The sequence below is a fragment of the Dermacentor albipictus genome, chromosome 1 (genome assembly GCF_038994185.2).
Source record: "Dermacentor albipictus isolate Rhodes 1998 colony chromosome 1, USDA_Dalb.pri_finalv2, whole genome shotgun sequence".
Classification (NCBI taxonomy): domain Eukaryota; kingdom Metazoa; phylum Arthropoda; class Arachnida; order Ixodida; family Ixodidae; genus Dermacentor; species Dermacentor albipictus.
The window spans coordinates 461,551,687-461,570,351 of NC_091821.1; the positions used below are offsets into that span (position 1 = coordinate 461,551,687).

Sequence of the window (18,665 nt, forward strand, 5' to 3'; positions counted from 1 at the left end):
CAAAGTGCCAGTACGGGTCCGCTCAGATAGCACCGTGGCAACACCGTGCAAATAAACGCTGAGCAGTTGACGCTTTATTTTGATGGAATCTCGTGTTGAAAAGGACTCATGTGCAACAAGAGTCGCGGTGCATTGAACCAGCAGCGCCATCAGCGTGTACGTTGCCTACTATGCCGCAATGAGAGGGCATGCAGAGCAATGAGGTGGTCCGACCATTAGCACGAATTTACTATCGTGATTGCAAGCAACTACGCCTCGTCTCGTGTGCCTTCTGACTTTGTGTCCTTGGGCCGTGTCATCTTGCAGTATATATTTACGCTTGCTTTAGACTTCAGCACGATGGCGAGTTGGTCTAGTTGGTCATCGTTCATCACAGAATGTTTCTTGAAGCAAAAGTGTCGACGCAAAGAAACAGTAGACGTAATAAAAATGGTCGACAACACAGCGTCCTTCTTTCTTTCTTCCTGTATATATTTGTGCCATGCTTTTAAATGTCTTTATACGAAAGACGGTGCTCGCGTCACTGCTATCTTGTGCTTGTCTGCATCTTTCCTCCGCGGCACAACCCGAACTGGCGGAGCCTCAACAATGTTGCTGCCACGGGAAGCGAATCACAGTAAACAGTGGCCGAAGGTTAGGTGGACTGAAGAGATTAGGAAATATGCTGGCCTGAAAGGTCGCTGGAAAGGTGTCTCCGTGCTGCAGGAGGCTTACATAGAACGAGGATGACAATGATGGTGGGTACGATAATTGAGGTTGCGGGGGTAATGATGACGATAACTAGTTTGTGTGCCAGAACCGTAGCATAGCCAGAGTGATCGTGATCTCTGACTGCTAACAGTATTTTGCTACAGTATTTTGCTGCAGTATTTTGCTAACTGCTACGATCTGCTGCGCTGAGACCAGAGCCGCTCAGCGGATAGGCTTTAATATGCGTGCGCACAGCTCTCACAATACACGGCCTTCATACACATGCCTACGTCCTTGAACACGCGTGCGCCTGAAGTCGTGCATCCTGCAGGGGGCTTACATAGAAGGATGTATAGAATGCAGCTCACGCGCCGGTATGTGGAACGTTAAATGCTGGCACCACTCCGCTACAGGGGTCGAGCGTGAGGGTGCGTGCACTTGGCTTCTTTCTCGTTTTTTTTTTCTTTTTCGCACAGATGACGGCGCGTCGTTTGCGTCTCGGGGAGATGTACTTATTAAAAAAATTGTAATCAATGCATTCACCTGCAGAACTTCAGAACGCGAAAACTGAGCGTCGCATACGCTCGCACCGCTCAGCTCGGACTGTCTCGTTATTCGATATAGCATTCACGAGGCTGTCGCGTGCTTTCTTTTATTCGTTTCAGGGACAGAGCGACTTTTGCGAGGCGCTATTTTCTGGCTAGTAGCGGTCAGCGTCTCCATCGCTGCCTCGCCCACAGACGCGGACTTTGCGTCAACGTCGCGGAGGCCGCTGCAGCAGCAGTCCGGCCGGAGAACGGCAGAGAAAGCGACTCTTGGAAGTTTGCGGCCGGCTGAATCCTCTGGCTACTCCACGGCGAGCGGCCACACGGCGGCAGCGCCCTCTTCGCCTCGAGGCTACAAGAGCCACGGCTTCTACGACGTCTACCAAGGTTACGACAAGGTGGGAGCTAGCTGTTGCGACACTATAGGATGTTTTAGGCACGCGGGTAGGAACCACTGTAGGCAAGATTGGAAATAAGGGAAGACGTAGAGGAGACACCTTTGTGACACCGTCTCAAAGGGACTATCTACCGATCGGAACACGTTTTTGAATTCTGTTGGGAATGAGAACATTATCTGTCGTGTTTGCGGAAACGTGCGTGCCTGTATCCTATAACTGATGAAGTATATATTTTAGTTTGTCTCTTAAACCGGTGCGCAGAATGACATGTGGCGCCGTTCGACGAGGAAACAGTGTAACCATTCGGCGTACCCTTACGTAACGAAAACGCCGCGTAGGGCCAGTTATTTTGCTTTTATACAACATTATATTTATTGAAATTGTATTTTATGCTCTTCTACTTACGTTTTTGTGTGTGAGGGTAAATCTTTAATTTCCAGCCAGCGCGTGTTGGATACTGGTGCCGCCTGGTGCAAATGAATGGAGTCACAGTGAATGGACTGGTGCACTGATACATGACCTCCAAATGTTGGCATCGCGTCCAGTGATCAGTGCTGTCGGCGTCCGTACACAGTTTTAAAAAGAGACTACACGGGTCGAAAAATTCTATCTTAAAAATTTCCGCTCACTTTCCAAACAAACCACTGCATCTTTATACATTAGAATTGTAGGCCATCTATTGCGCTACAAAATAGAAGGTCCACAGAAAACAGTAGAGAGTCCCTTTGAACTTGATTGTATGAAGAGCAATCCTCCTATGCGAACTTAATCCCCGTGGAAAAAATAAAAAGAAACGTATAAGTAGCTTATGCGTGCTCACGCCAATGCTAACACATTTACGAAGACCGGTAAGTATGAAACGCTCCATCACTAAAAAAGTGACGCAGAAACTTCTCTGAGAGTCGTCTTACTATGTGTGCGCATGGTGCCATTTGCTCGGTAAGTGACAACACAAACTAAACAGAAAACTCCCATGTAAAGTGAAAGCAGCTTTTAAAACAGATAAAAAGCTGTTAGATGATCGTCACGATGTGTTAATAAAGTGGACCAGCATGTTAGCGGAAATGCACTAGAGGGGAGTCTTTGTATAAAAAAAATTACCGGTGATTATGATGCTTCATAATCCAAAATTTGAGCCACGCACTCTACGTGTTTTCACTTCGCGATATGTCGGCTTGCGCAAACAGTCTGTCTCGTGTGGCACATGGCAAATGGAGCGAAGTGTTGACGCGACTGCCTCGCTGATCGGGAGATCGCGAGAGACAGCGCGTGGGTGACGCGTGGGCGCGGTTCATGCAGCGCTTTATTTGCAAATTTCTCACCGGTGGACGCGCACGCCGCGTGCCATCAGAGAACAGATGACTACGCTTTAGACAGCGCGCTACTCTGGCGCCATCTAGTAGCGGTCGTCGCCACACAGTCCGTCTTCCACGGCACTATACATTTAAAGCGAAGCTTTCTTCGCCTCTTCATTCGGCTTTCCCACTGCTGCTGCTGCTGCTGCTGCTGTCTGGTACTCCGCGTCGGTGCGTGGTTAAGAGCATGTGTATACTTCACAGGAGTGGGATAGAGAGGAAAGGCTACTCGAGAAACTCGTTTGGAGCTTTCCACCGCATCGAATGTGCCAGTGTCCTCTGGAGCCCTCTAGATGTCGCCACATTAGCGTCTTGACAGCTGTTATAAACCGTAACGCCCCGCAAGAGCATTGCAAAAATTGCAGCGCTTACCTTTCTGCTAGCATGCAAGTATAGGGGAAAGCTAGATAGAATGGTTGAGAGGAGGAGGGAGAGGAGGTACAAGAGAGAGGAGGTAGAAGAGAGAGAGAGAGTGGATAGAACCGACACAGTCACGAAACGAGTGAATGCCTTTCCCCTCTTCTCTAGCAGTTCTCATAATGGAGGGGGGGATCGAATAGGGAATAGGCACGGTGCGGTACGTTTCTGCTATTTCTGAAGAATAAACACCATGCAAATTTGTAAAGCGGACAACTTACGCAGGGCGTGCAGAAGCGAAGCGGCACTAAAGCACACCGTGTGGTCTAGGCCACAATACGGATGCGGTCACGCGTGAAATCAACACTCCTGTGCCCGCCGCGGTAGCTTTGCGGCTACAGCATTGCTAGATGTCTCGGGTTTGATCCCGGCTGCGGTAGCCGCATTTTGACGAGTGTGAAATAAAGAAAGCACTCGTGACTTAGATTTAAGGACACGTTGAAGAATAACAAGTAGTCAAAAATGTTCCGGAGTCTGTCATTGCTGCGTACCTCATAATCCGATTGTAGTTTTTGGAGCATGCAGCCCCATATTTCAATTAAAGTTTAATACTTCTGCCACAATACTATGTGCCATGTGAGACAAAGAATATGCTCAACCCTCTCAGAGGTTATGACGTATGGCGCACCACACCTCAAGCAAACACCGCCCTCAGCGTGCTCTGTATAATCCGCAAACATCAGTGGTACACGCAAGGTACTCTTTAAGATCAGGTCACCACTCTCGTGTTGGACTAACCATTAGAGAAATTAAACATTCGCCGTCAACATTACCGCTAATTATTCTCAATCAAAGCAAACAGCACAGAACGATTCCCACAATACCTGGGATCCGCATAACGTTTCCTCTCACGCTTTCGCCTACCCTCCTCGCCTGCTTTCTGCCTCATGATTCCGCTGCACTCTCAGTCTCCGCTTTTACCCTCGTGCTCTCTTCGCTATCGCCATCTTTCATTCCCCGCAGCACTCCGCGCTTGCTCTTTCATCCTTCGGTGTGCTCGGTCACGCCGAGGGCTCACGGCAAGGGAGGCGACGCTAAACGCAGGAACGGGCACCTAAAAGCTGCACTCTAAAAAATTCCAGGGAGTGTTCGAGTCGGCTAGAATGCATGTAAAACATGCAGTGTATTGAACTGCCAGAGCGAGTATTACAGCCTGAGGTACACATTTAGTGACATTACAAGATGAAATAGGCGATGTTAACGGGTACTACATCATATATTCCACTATTCATATTCGCCACTAAATGAAGGTCATAGACCTTGAAACTCTAGAAAAATAGTCATAATCTTCGGAGTGCCGTAAATATTTTAATATACTGTTAACCAAGTACTTCCAGTGACGAAGCCAAGGACAGTACAGCAGACGACGACGCTCGCTGATGTCGCGCGGTCTGTTTTAACGCGATAGCGTTAAGGGCGCAGAAAATCCGGGGTCGTCGTCCGGTGGAGTTGTCTGTGAGCGGAAATTTTCGCATGTACTTAAGTGTATGTGTATGCCACGCCTTGCTAATGACATATAATATATATGCGTTATATCGCCACACTATTCTATCGCTTGAGTTGCTCATATCTTCTCTTACATTCTTGACAAAGTTATTCCTCGGAATTTTGAGAATGAAAGCCGACAAACAAGTATCATGAAACAAAACACCGACAGCGCATGCTCTTTATTTTAAGTCTTCTCAGATTTAATAATAAAAGTGCGAAACAGTAACACAAACCTGAAAATGATGCAATTTCTTGGCCAGAATGTGCAGCACCTCAAGGATCGGTCCACGCAAGGGGCCACGTTTCTACCAGAAAGCTCGCTTTCGCGCATAGCGTTCGCCGCCAGCGTTTCCCGGTAAACAATGCGGCTACATAAGCTACAGTTGCCGGGAAGCGTGAGAAGCAGATCTTTGAATGGTATCGCGTACCACTCTTAAAGGCGAAGCTTAAGCGCCCTCCAACCTTTCCCATCTATTATTTCTTGTATGCCCGCAGACCGTTGTAAATATAGTGTAAATATATATTTAAACCTCTTTTCTCTTTATAACAATATCTTTTTCCAGCCAGTTTTGGTTTACTTTTCCAAGAACCTCCTTGGTTGTGACGTCATGACCACAGCGAGTGCTCACGTGGGAACGACACATATTGACGTTTTGATATTGACACGTGTACTTATGTTTATCGGGCAACCACGTTTCGCCGCTTAACAACTGTAATCGCAGAGCGAGGGACGTGCCTGCATGTATCCGACGTTTCTGGAAAGTTATCGACGCTTATCCGCGTGTCTGTTGTCGCCGAACCTTGTGTTATCAGATTTCATTGCGTGACACGAATGGTGTAGAACTTTGTGGAAGACACACGGGTCCCATCAGTTAATCTGGAACATTCGACGACTGATCTATAAAAGCCGACGCGCTTGACCCGCTGATCAGTTTTTCCGACGATCGCCGACCGTGTTCGCCGCTACCGTTGTGCTATAAGTGTAGCCTGTTTTTGTGGGCACAGGTTCGCCCAATAAAAGCTAGTTTTGTATTCCACCGTATTCTTGCTTTCTTCACCGTCACTACCCCGTGACAATATTCTCTCCGGCGCGCTCGGTTGCATCGTGTGCTCCTACTCGTTGTGAGGGCCGATCCAGCAGCGTAGCAGACGAATGAGGAAGCCAGAGCGAAGTTCAAAAGGTCGCTGGGTGTAAAAAAGTTATTTTAATAAATTGTTCTGGGAATTCTGAGGCCTGACAGCATTTTCTTCTGGGGTTTAAATGTACCCAACTTTAATTTAAACCGAAAAACAAAAGACTTTAAAATTGAATTGAGAAATCATAGGCACATCAGCTTACTCCCAGTATTAGATAAAATATTTGCCAAAATTATCTCCAATATAATGAGCGCAACAATGAATTTCAGTCAACCATGGGTACAGGCTGGCTTCAGGAAGGGATGCTCTACAATGGATCACATTCATGTCATTATTCAGGTTATCGAGAAATTCGCAGAGTGCAATAAGCCTCTCTATAGCCTCTGGCTTTCATAGGTTACGAAAATGCATTTGATTCAGTAGAGATAACAGCAGTCACAGAGCCATTACGTAATCAAGGAGTACAGAACGCTTACGTAAATACCTTCGAAAATATCTGCAGAGGTTCTACAGCTACCTTAACTCTACACCAAAAAAGCAGGAAGATACTTACAAAGAAAGCGGTCAGACAGGCAGACACAATCTCTCCTATGGTATTGACTGTGTGCTCGGAAGTATTTAGGCTATTAAACTGGGAAGGCTTAGGGGTAAGGATCGACGGCGAATATCTCAGCAACCTTCGGTTTGCCTATGACATTGTCCGATTCAGCAACCATGCAGACGAGTTACAACAAATGATTGAGGACCTTAACAGTGAAAGTGTAAGAGTGGGGTTGAAGATTAATGTGCAGAAGACAAACATAATGATGAATAGCCTGGCAAAGGAACAAGAGCTCAGGATCGCCAGTCAGCCTCTAGAGTCTGTGAATGAGTATCTTTACCTTGGTCAATTATTCAGAGGGAACCCTGATCGTGAGAAGGAAATTCATAGAAGAATAAAAATGGATTGGATCGCATGCGACAGACATTGTAAGCTCCTGACTGGAAGCTTACCATTATCATTGAAAATGAAGGGTATACAATCAGTGCATTTTACCAGTGCTGACATATGAGGCAGAGACTTGGAGACTGACAAAGAAACTTGCTGGCATAACATTAAGAGACAGAAAGAGAGCCGTTTGGATCAGAGAGGAAACGGGTATAGACGATATTCTAATTGACATCAAGAGAAAAAAAAATGGATCTGGGCAGGTCATGTAATGCGCCAGTTATATAACCGTTGGACCATTAGGCTTACAGAATGGATACCGAGGGAAGGGAAACGCAGTTGAGGACGGCAGAAGACTAGGTGAAGTAATGAAACTAGGAAATTCACGGGCGCTAGTTGAAATCGGTTGGCGCAGGACAGGGGTAATTGGAGATCGCAGGGAGAGGCCTTCGTCCTGCAGTGGACATAAAATAGGCTGATGATGTTGATGATAATGGTGATAAAATATTAGGTCTTTCCCTCCAAGAGCATTACAAGTGCAGAGTAAGCGAGTTTTCTCTGGCGAATAAGAAGTAGACGTCAAATAAGAACGAAATGGTACGGCCTAAAATCCACTGCAGGCCTTTACCATTCATCGTATTCATCGCGCTGATCGGAATAACTTACAACCAGACGACGTAGTTCTTTTGCTCAAGGTTGAAGAGTAATAAAGAAAATAAAATGGCCGACACAGATTAAGCCACATGTTGCTATTTCAGTGCGGTGTATATGATTCACGGCGTGCACAGATAGCATGGCTCGCAGGTACACGCAATAAGAAGAAAAAAATGAACGCATTGTTTTGGACATGATGGATTTTTTATGGGAAATTTTACATGGGCAGCAGAGTGTTTATACTTCAGGAAGGGAATACACAAATGGTAAATAGGTGCGGCGATCCTCATGCAACCAGAATGTAACTTGCATGATCACTTTGAACGCGTGCTGTATTTACCAATGATTTCTTCTCATACCCCTATGTAATGACCATATGGGCCTTTAGGGCGTCTTGAATTTAAGAAAAAAGGTATTAAACGGCAACACGGAAGCTGCCTAATAATTTACTTTAGACGCGTAATGTGAAGTTCTTTTTGATGTTCCTCGCATTAATTATCAAGAATGTCAACATAAGCAGAGAACTTCGGCTAGAGGCATCTAGCCGAAGTGCGGTATTTCAACTCGTACCAACACAGGCGAAATTGAGTACACGATTTACACGGGATTCATTTAAAGCCATTAGGTCCTAGACTTCAGCGAAGAATTTAGGCAATTTTTGATGAAATCGCAGCGAGGGCAAACCGTTATTTTTTTTCGTGGATGCGTTATACGTTGCAGCGGGCATGAAAAATTCTTACAATTATTTTTGTTTAACTCTGCGTTGCCAAACTGTGTGGCTGAGTGCGTAAATATTCCAGTCAAAATTTCTTTTTTCTGCAATGTGTAAGAGGCGCTTCAGTTAAGAAGTAAGCGTAACAACAGTTCCTTTTGCCGCAAGGTCTGATAGTACTGACGTCGAAACTGGTGCCATAGCTTCAATATACGTCCGTAGTGGATGCAGCCAGAGGATTCATTGGCCCGAATTGGTGCATTGCAATACGTGCCCAAACGTAGTTAGTTTTAAAGTTTATTTTCTGAACTTTATTGATTAGACAGTTGCGAGTTTCTATTTATTGTACAAGTAATATATGTCCGCCTCTGCAAGCATTCCAGCTCATGGAATGGAATTGTGCTAAATTCTGTGGGTCATTTTCCTGAAAAAGATTTCTCAACTACAAATTACAACATCCGGTACGTGTGTAGGCACGTACATCTGCCTCGTCTAATTTTGCGAAACCGACGGAAATGTGGAACAGGACCCGAGTACTGAACCAAGCAGGCGGGACCCCTTTCCTCGCAGGGCTTCTCGGACATCATCTACTGGGTGCCCCTGATCATCATCTTTGGCGCCGGCATCATCTTCCTGCCGGTGCTGGGAGCCCTGTTCGCCACGTTCGCCGCCGGAACGGCAGGCGCTGCGGTCAGCACGACCGTGGCTGGTCGCCGGAGGCGCCGCCGGGACCTCCCGTCGCTCGAAGCCGTCCTGGACACTCTCGGCGCCCTCGAAAAGGCGATCGAGAAGTTCCGGAGCCTAGAGGGCGCATCTTAACCCGAGGACAAGAATGGAACTCCGGCTGCAGGCACAGCCGATGGCCAGTTGACGAAGTCTAGACGGCGATGCATTGGAAAGCCCCAGAGACCCCTTGTGAAAGTATTGCGTGGTCGCCGGTGTTAACAGTGGTTCACGGCGTCAATTTTGTGTTTTGTTTTGTTTTCAACGAGCGCTCAGAGTATCCGTCGGTTCTCTTGAAATTTGCTGCAGTCATATGAAGCCAATAGACAATGACGGAAATGAAGGCTTCAGGGAAATTGACTGTTCTTTTAGTTGATATGTACAAACAACAAGGAATTGGCGAATCAAGGGGCACGAGTAGACAGTCTGCAGTCCGTTGGAGCTGCACTCACTTGTTTCGCTTTTCATAACCGCGTTATAAATCTTGCCTTGGGAGTGCAAGCCATCCCAAATAGTCTACTGCGATAGCTAGAGCGGCACTGGCTAGCATTGCCAGGGCCAGGTGCAATACACATAAATACCCAAGAAAGTGAACAGGAGAACAGCTGCCGCCACAGTTTCGATATTTCTAGCACGCATTTAAACGTGTCGTAGAACGAACGCCGATTATAACATTGCAGTGAGCTACCCTATCGACACTTTCGTTGGCTCTCATCCAACACATTAATCGTGGGCGCCTAAGGCGCCTAAGTCCGTGAGCGCCTAAGTAAACAACTTTATCTCTCCATGCACAGAAATTTTCCGAAAGCTCATATAGCGTCCAAGTTAAATATATTCTTTTTCCTGCTGTGTTGGTATATGCGTGGCACATACAGGATGCGCGCTATCAAGCACCAAGCTTTTTTTTTTTTCTTAGGGGAATGCGTCCTATGCTCATCAAACCAATTGAATGTCATTGTCAGCAGCCTGATCGAGCGTCTCGCATTTGTTTTGGTTCTTTGTAAATAGTTCATTTGTAATGAATAATAAAACAAACGTTTTATTTAGTACAATTACGGCAGACGTGTCAACGTCAGGTGTTAGAGCAACTTGTAAGACCTCAATTTGAATTGTTCGCGACAGGCCACATTTCACACGGCTATCCTTTCTATTAAAGAAAAGGCCCAGCAAAATGTAAAAATATACCTCGTGACTACGCGCGAGCTCGCAGCGATGATAGTGCACATTAAAGAGGTCAGTGGTAAACATCTTGGCTCAAGCGCATCACCCAGCAAAACGCGTCGCGTTGGCATTGGTTCTCAAGCATGCGGCGTGCGCCCATGACGAATGAAAGACTAATCTTACGCACAGTGATCGCATAAAACGGGTAAAACGTTCGTACGTCAGAGAGTCTGCACTAATAAAACTAAACAGGATAAGTTGATAACTCTCGTGAATATTTTGTTTCTTTCTTTCTTATTTCTTTGCTTTATTTTTTTTTTTAATTTATTGTTATCACTGTGCACCGCAAGGTTGCAAACAAGCCCAAACGCGAGGCGATGTGCTGGGTGGTGCCCCAGAGGCGAGATGTTTACTTTCCCACTGAGCTCGTTACGCTGCGCGCGGACGTGCAGTCGCGTGGTGTATTTTTATATTTCGGTGGATTTCTTTTAACGCACGGAAAAAAGAGCCGCGCGAAATGTAGTGTGGCGCAAGCGATTGAACTTGATGTTTTCGATGTCGCTGTATCACGTAAGGTTTACATATCTGCCACGAATAAATTAATTAAAAATTTCTTAATCATATATTACAAACTGTTTTAACTAAGAAGAACACAGAAAACACTAGAGGCTCCGTTAGTTTGCTGCTAACAGCATCAGACTTGCTGGCTTCATTTGTATAGAAGGCAGTAGTTCTTTTTTTTTAAAAGTTTGCTGCATGATAACTGGGACACTCTGTATGTATTGTTTTAGGTTACTGCGGTGAGATCTGACCGCAAGACAGCAGCAGAGAAGGCATCTTGAACACATTACAGGTACGGAAATTGTAACCCCAATAATATATCGCAATGCCATTCCGGTCTTTATTATTCGATTTTTTCGCTTATTTGTTTCCAGAGAAGATCTGGCAGCTTTCAGCAAGCTTTCAAATATAATCAAGGCACATATTCCGTGCTTAACAGGAAGCTTTAGCTCGGGCGCTCGTATCTAAATACGTGTAAAAGGAGAATTAGTTTTTCTGGGCAAGCGCCAAATTTGACGGGATTTGTTGCATTTAAAAGAAAAACTTAAAATCTAGTGACTGTTCGTTTCGAATTTTTTTATTGAGGTCGTCAATATTGTATTAAATGTTTATTATATATTATTTATTAAAAATCTTTGTAAAAGTTTTCAGAAAGCTTTCAAGTTTACCACTCTATAACTGAGCAAAGAAAAACGATCTCACAATTCTGTGAATTACATCTGATAGTACGTCTAAAGCGCAAAAAACTGATTTGTTACACACGAATCTAAAAAAATATTCAGTAGTATGGAAATACAGCTTTCGCTGAACCCTTGTACGCAATGTAACAAATTCACGTAAGATATAAATTCACATATCAAGTTTGTCCCCTTTAGATGTTCTAATAGATGCCGTTTACAGAACCTGGATATCTGTTCTTAATGTATAGCCGTTAATTTGTAAACTTCGTGCGTCTATTTTTTTTTTCAACTTTCGAATTCTTTAAAAACATGATAACAAAATTCAGGCCCTAAATCGAAGTTCCGCTTCCAACAGTCACTAGAATTTAACTTTCTCTCTGAAATGCATCATATTTCATTAAAATCGGTGAAGGGGTATCTCAGAAAAGCGCTTTTGCATTTTACATCTGTTTGAATAGGCCTCACCGGAGTTGGGCCCGAGCTAAAGCTTCCTCTTAAGGTAACCGCCTAAGTCGTCACTACCCTGCTAAACTATTCCTTATACGGTGGGACGATTCTATGTTTTAAATAGTAGTCAGGAATCTTAGACTATATATAACTATTTACGAATCATATAATACGCGGATAAGTACTGCGTTGTCATTCTTTAGCAATAATTCGGAAAGTACATAGTACGTATTATTCGATCGCGTACAAGAACGTCTCAGTAGGACAATACCGTGAATGTTTCGCTCACTGCCCGGTGCCAGATGCCTGTCTACATGCCTATCGCCGCTAATGTCGATAGCAATCTTACTTTTGGGTGCGCGGGAACTTACCTGACTTCGCTGCGCAATCTAAGTCTGCTGGTGTTGTTGATGCAATGACAATTGATTCGAGCTCAATCTATATGTTTTCAGACTGCATTAAATGATATTGTAACCAATCTTTATGAGTGAAGTGTTTCAACGACGCTTAAAAAAAAAGGGCGCACTGCGTATTGTCCATGGGTACGAGCCGACAGATGGTCACCTCAAGAAGACAGACCACGGCGGCGGCACTGAATATGAACTGGTGTTTATTAACGTATATACGCATTGAGCTAGTGACGTGGTGGACTGAATTGGGCCAAACACCAAAAATCCGTCTTACAAGCATCGCTTGGCGGCGAATGAGTTTTGTGCAATATTGTGAAGCATGGACTCTCCCACAACACGTGCAAAAAAAAAAATTGGTTGCGAAAAACAACGAAGGCAGGTTAGCACACTTTCTCCTACTCAAATGCATGACGCCCAGGGCCCGTATTCACTATCTTTTCTTTCGTAAGTGATCTTTACCAGTACTCGGTCGGTTACCTTCGCTAACATTATGTCCAGCATCAGGACTGGCTGGAGTCGGCTCTTACAAACAATTCTATCGAACGAGCTTTTAGTAAATATGGGCCTAGATGTTGTCTATTGAATCATCAGGAATATTTATGAAGGCTCATAGTTCCTGCTTTTATGTTATTAACCATATCAGTCCAAGTTGCTTGAGCACAGATTCTCTTCTGATGACTGAACTGAAGGTATGGGAGCACTTTTTCGAAATTTTCAAATGTTAGATCTGTAATGAAGGTGATCGGCACGCTAGAAAATCCCGTTTCCATCGCCTGGCTCGGAGCCCATCGAGCTGAGTCAAAGCTGCTGCTGCATTCTTTCTGGCCGCCACTTGAGGACGTGAATAAACCTTCTTGAGTAATTAATTGCGACAAAGCTTATGTTTGTTTCAGTGTTATTTTCACCAATTTTTAATGTTCCACATGAATCACAAGTTGGTTCAAAGGTGCATTCTGTCTGCCACTTTTCTTCTTTCCGTAGTAACAAAAGAAGTGGCATTTTAAATGAACAAGTCATCATTACCGCTACCTTAGTTACCTTTCCTCTAACATGGCTATTTATTTCATAAGCTCACAATGTTGTTGCCAACGTGAGCACAAGAAATTACGCAGGTCCCACGTACTCTCGGAATCGACATTATGCGAGGCGTTTTGGCTATGATGGTTCACTATGGCGTCAACCCTACGGCGGTTTGCCTCGAACAGTTCTTTGACTCTCTCGACGAGTTCCAGCAGGCGTTCATTGTGGACTTCAGACATGCTGAACCTTAAAGCTCGCAATAAAGCTGTAGTTGAAAGTAGCGCCCGTTGTGTATTCTCTGTTCCGTCCTTCGTCCCTTTTGCGGCATCCGAAGTTATGGGTTCGTACCATCTGACCCGATCACAGTGCTTCCTCAGACCAAATTGGGGCCACGAATATGTGACACTGTGTACGTGCCGCTTTTCAATGACAAGACAAAAAAAAGCTAACATTTTTCGGATACTGGACGGGATCGAATCCGCGTCAAATGTTTTCAGGCATTCCCTTGTCTGAAAAGATAATCACACACACACCCGCGCCACGTGCATTTCATGGCGCCACCGCTAGATGGCACAGCATGTTCATACGGAAGCGTGAGAGAGTAGCCCGGCTGCATGCACGTTCTATACACATGGTGCATTTCGGCAGTGCCCCTACGATACGTCGCCACATTGCTTCCATACCAATCGTATAAACGACGACATCCATGGTGACGCGAGTTATGCGGGAATTCTCTACTCTTCGCACTTTTGACTATTTCGTAAGACAGAGGCTTGTGTAGAGGGGGGGATTTTTAATGTTTATAATTTCCTTCCTGTTAGTTTGAAGATTGGATAATGACCTTACTCTTTAAAAACAATGAACATCGCCAACCTTGGCGAAAGCTACAATCCCAGAGTCTAAAGAGAATATCGCTGTATGCCCTGGAAAATAGATCTCCTTGCTTCTTGGAGTAGGAGTGGTTCGCTATCTATGAGATGAATATGTGGCGATGAGGTTTACGAAATAGGAAGCAACGCAGAAAATATTGCAGGCTACACAGAAACAGTAATATACTGCTTTCGATATAAAATGGCAAACCACAATATCTTTCCTTACAAAAAACGTCATTCCACTCTTCTTGCGTGGTGCTGTGACGCCAACAATTTAAGCCGTATATCGCATTTGTTTTTAGCATTGCGAGTTGCAGTGCAAAATAAAAAAAAATCAGAGAACATTACCGAAGAAACTAAAAATGAAGGGCAAACGGCGCTGAAAAGAAAATACTTCGACAGCAATTGCCGAGTCAACCGCAAAAAAAGTGACAACGCAGTCTTCGAGAATTTTTAACGCACTGGAGGTTATATAGCTCCATAATTTTCATTATTGCGCATGTATAACTGTGCACACACCAATACCTTTTTTGTTGTGAGCTCTGCCCTGTGTCTGCTTTCTTTTTTTTCGACGAGGTAGTCCAGTGGTATAAATATGCATATAAATAAAAGCGTGGATGCTTTCCTTGTGTGGAAATTGCAATAGTCACTTCACACACTTATCTTTAATAAACCACCGCCTATAATTGTCTTTTTGATCCACTCCCAACTTGGCAGCTCCTGGAACCCTCTCTTGGGTAGCCCTCGTTTCTGCGCAGATGCGCAGTAGGGTAGCGAATCTCGACTGTATGTGCACACTTTGCACGGGGTCTACTTCAGCTGTCGGACCCCAGGCCCAAGTGACGCGTGTAAGGGCTGCCCGATCCCGTAGTCTCTGGAGAGAGTTTTTTTTCTACCCGAGAAAAAATTGCCAGAAAAGAAGCAGATACGCGGAAAGATTAGGGCCTGTGTGTTCCGGTGGTGAAGTGATATTTTGGGGCTTCAGTTTTACAGCGTGTATTAAAAAAAAAAAGAAGGATGTCAGGGGGAGCTGTGATGCACGTTCCATGCAATTAAATGTGTACATGGGCACAACAAGCCAGCGAAACGTGTTAACAGTGTGCATTGTTGGGCAAGTTGGTAGGTAATTCGAAGATTGGAAACAAGCACAAAAATAGCAGGGACGAGGAATGAGCATCTTTCCTGTGGTCATCGTTCTCCTCGTTAATATTGTGCTCGTTTCTATTTTCTAAGTCTGCGGAAGTACGGAAGCTATGCCCAGTCCCTACGTTACTCGCTTTAAAAGTTACCTCCTATAAGAGCTATTTTGTATGAAACCGTATAGCTCGCCACCATTCTAAGGGGAATCAAGCCCATTAATCTTATTCTGAAGAAATAAGACACCGTTTTCATCTGAGTACGATGGCATTCGTATTTTTTGCTAATTGAATTGCGATGTTTTTGGGAGGGTGATTTAAATTCCCCAGCTAGAAATTTCAAGAACACAAGATAAGACGACACAGGAAATTAAGACGCAAATGTCCCCCAACTGAACCGCAGCTAGGCGTAGCTAGCAGATACACGGAGAAAGAAGTCCCGGGAAGAATGGATTGCCGGAGACAAAAAAAAGAAAGCGTCACCTGCGCTCATCCAATTAGAGACTCGCAAAAGTGGCGAAAGGTGCCAGCGCGTTAAGCCTCGCTTGAGCGACTCTGTTCTTCGACATCTTCGGCCATTGTTTCATGTAATTACCGTTAGTGGCACCAAGATGTACTTCCGGTAGCGAAAGCAAGGAAAATGAATTAGAGGGGCAGGCGATTGAGTGCACCGAAAGCTTTTGGTAACGAAACAATCGAGGGTGAGTCGCCCTCTAGCTCGAACGGTCAACTTTTAGGTTAGATCGATATTTGCTGCCAGAAAATTCTTGCTGATATTAAACGTTCAATAACTGAATGTGAGATAACTTTGTGGGTAGGCACGTTTAAAGTCCTACGCGCCCTCATTCTGTTTTAACACCCGATGATGGTCGACGTGATTGCGCGTGAAATATTACACGACTAATATACGAAATAAGTGAATAATAAACAGAAATAAAGTACAGAATAGAAACATATAATCAAAAATTTAATCAAGTCATTTCAACAACCATGTACGTCGACCTTCGTCTTCATCAAAGTCGATACTTGGTTGAACGTTTTTTGTCATCGGACCCAGGTTCTACTCTCCCCGAAACGTCGAAATACATTGGTTTTCTTTGCGTGAATGACCTTGCCTGATCACCTGCATGTTGTCTTTCGCCGCTATGGCATGTCGGCCTCCTCTAAAGCGGAGAGTTCACTGAAAAAGGCCGTTGGGACTACATGTCGCCGCCGCCAGCTCAGCTTCCGCAAACCACGCGTTCCTGTGTGCATCCCCACAGTTCCTTGGCAGAAGCGGCTCACCTTTTCTCCGCTACAGGAAGGGCGGCCCGGACTAAGCGCTACGAGTGGGGGGAGGTGGTTGATGAGATGAGTAATATGAACGCGGGTGGGTATTGCTCCAGTATAATGATTTTTGCCGAAACTGGCCGGGTGGGTCTTGTGTGCGCGTCAGTGTACCAGGTGATCGAGGAGACGGACAGGTTCATTCAACCCAATAGATTTAGGTTTCTGTACGCCGACTCGTTCCTTTCTCGTCAATTCTCGGAGTCGTCACAAATGCAGGGATGGTATAAGGTAGCGACTTCCTCCTAAGGCCATTCCGTATTGCTCTTCGTCGGTGTTTAGTTTGTAAGAGAATGTTTCGAAGCTTATACGGCCGATACAACTACCATCCTTACTTCGTACAGCTGTCTACTAATTTGCTATCGCAATCGATACTTCTCCTTTCGGGCGAAACTGCGACATTTTTCTTTCTGTACAATAGCTTGCTGACCTCATGCTGCATCTGAAAAGTTTGCACCCGTGCGATACATAATATTTGACTGGAACGTGTGTTATGATGTTCTTGATCTCCAAGCGCAAATACCACAGCGAGAACCGCGATGTACCCACGACGAAGGAAGTTTCGAGCAGCTATACTGATAATTCTGCCTCCTTGAGAGACTTTTGCAACTGTGCGCAAACTTTTGCGACGTATGGTCCTGTAACACAACGAACAGTACTGGCAGGGTCGCGGGCTGACAACAATAGGGCGAAAGAACACGGTACAAACTATTTTCAGGGCGTGTTGCATGTGCACTAAGTGTCTGAGAGAACGCAGAACGTGTCCTACTCTCGAGGAAGTGTCCTTGAAGAAGGACTCTTTGTAATTTATGTTTCCGGAAGGATGTTTACGGCACTTCCTGCCTTAGCTGCTAAAGTAACAAGGACTCGCTCAGGTACTACGCGAATATCCTGCGCGTTTTCTTTTTTTTAGTTTTTCTGTGGCAGTCGATAAACACTCGAGATTTCCGCATGCTCCTGTCCATCCTTGCCGTTACACCATCGTCTTTAGGTTGCCTGCTCAGCTTTACTGTCCTCTTCAAAAAAGATACGCGAAGCTTCGCCTATCAAGGCCACCTAGATCGAACTCAAGTCTCAGCGGGAAACGGGCAGCTGGGAGCCGGACATGTTAGCCACTGAATTAAAGCCAAAGGGTTTATAAGTAAACTTTGCTACAACGCACCGTTATTTCAACATGCGTGCACACCAGCGACACTGAAGATGGCCGTGCGCAATAATCCAGACACACATACAGAAGGTGCGCCGTCAAGTACACCTTTCGTACGTCCAGCAGTACGACGTCTGTAGCAGCGAAACAGCACCTAAATTCCCATTGGCTGCGATGCGATGCCACGTCACGTGCCCACCTCGACGGAGCAGAGCGGGCGAAACGGGACACCCGCTGCCACGCTGGCGCTCCAGGTGTTGCATTAGAGGAGAGGGCACCCCTGTGATGCCTCGCTCTGGGAAGCCTGTGTTACACGCGCGCTTCTTGGCCGCGTAAACTACCACCTGGGGCGCTATAACATAAAACTGTTGCAAACTTTTCCATTCCATTTCTACGATCAGCCCTCCCCGATTGGCCAAAAAATTTTTTGGACAACCCCCACTTCACCTGCCTGTCACGCAACGTCACGAAAACCGCGATATCTCCCCATCTGATATGACGCCTACGCACTGAATATGCATGATTTGACCGAGCAAAAGAAAAATACTTATTTCTGATTCGACGCCTTTTCGCCGTTAGCCCTCGGCTATTGGCCAAAAGCTTTCGGGCTTCACCCACTTCACCTGCCTGTCACGAGACGTCACAAAAGCGCAAAGACTCCCCGCGTCAAAGCGACGAGTACGCGTTGAAGATGCATTAATATGCCGAACAAAACTGAGTTTTCTTCTGAACAGCCGCAGGCTGCCGCGTTCCGAAAGGAATAAAAGATGGCTGCCACCGATCGCCGACGGACTGGCTACCCGCACCTACCGGAAAGCATGGGTTTATTTGCGTATAACAAAACTTTTTGCCTGACCG

General features: G+C 45.4%; 1 protein-coding gene across 1 annotated transcript; it reads left to right on the top strand.

Annotated features, from left to right (window-relative positions):
- The first annotated feature begins 339 nt into the window (after positions 1–339).
- On the top strand, positions 340–9,512 carry LOC135902821 (uncharacterized). Its single transcript, XM_065433088.1, has 3 exons — positions 340–346; positions 1,356–1,633; positions 8,895–9,512. Exons 1-3 carry the CDS (start codon positions 340–342, stop codon positions 9,141–9,143), a joined length of 534 nt encoding a protein of 177 aa, XP_065289160.1. The 3' UTR covers positions 9,144–9,512.
- Positions 9,513–18,665: the final 9,153 nt, after the last annotated feature.

Coding starts and splice junctions, on each gene's coding strand:
- LOC135902821 (XM_065433088.1), top strand. Junction 1,634..8,894: donor TCTACCAAGGTTACGACAAG/GTGGGAGCTAGC, acceptor CTTTCCTCGCAG/GGCTTCTCGGACATCATCTA.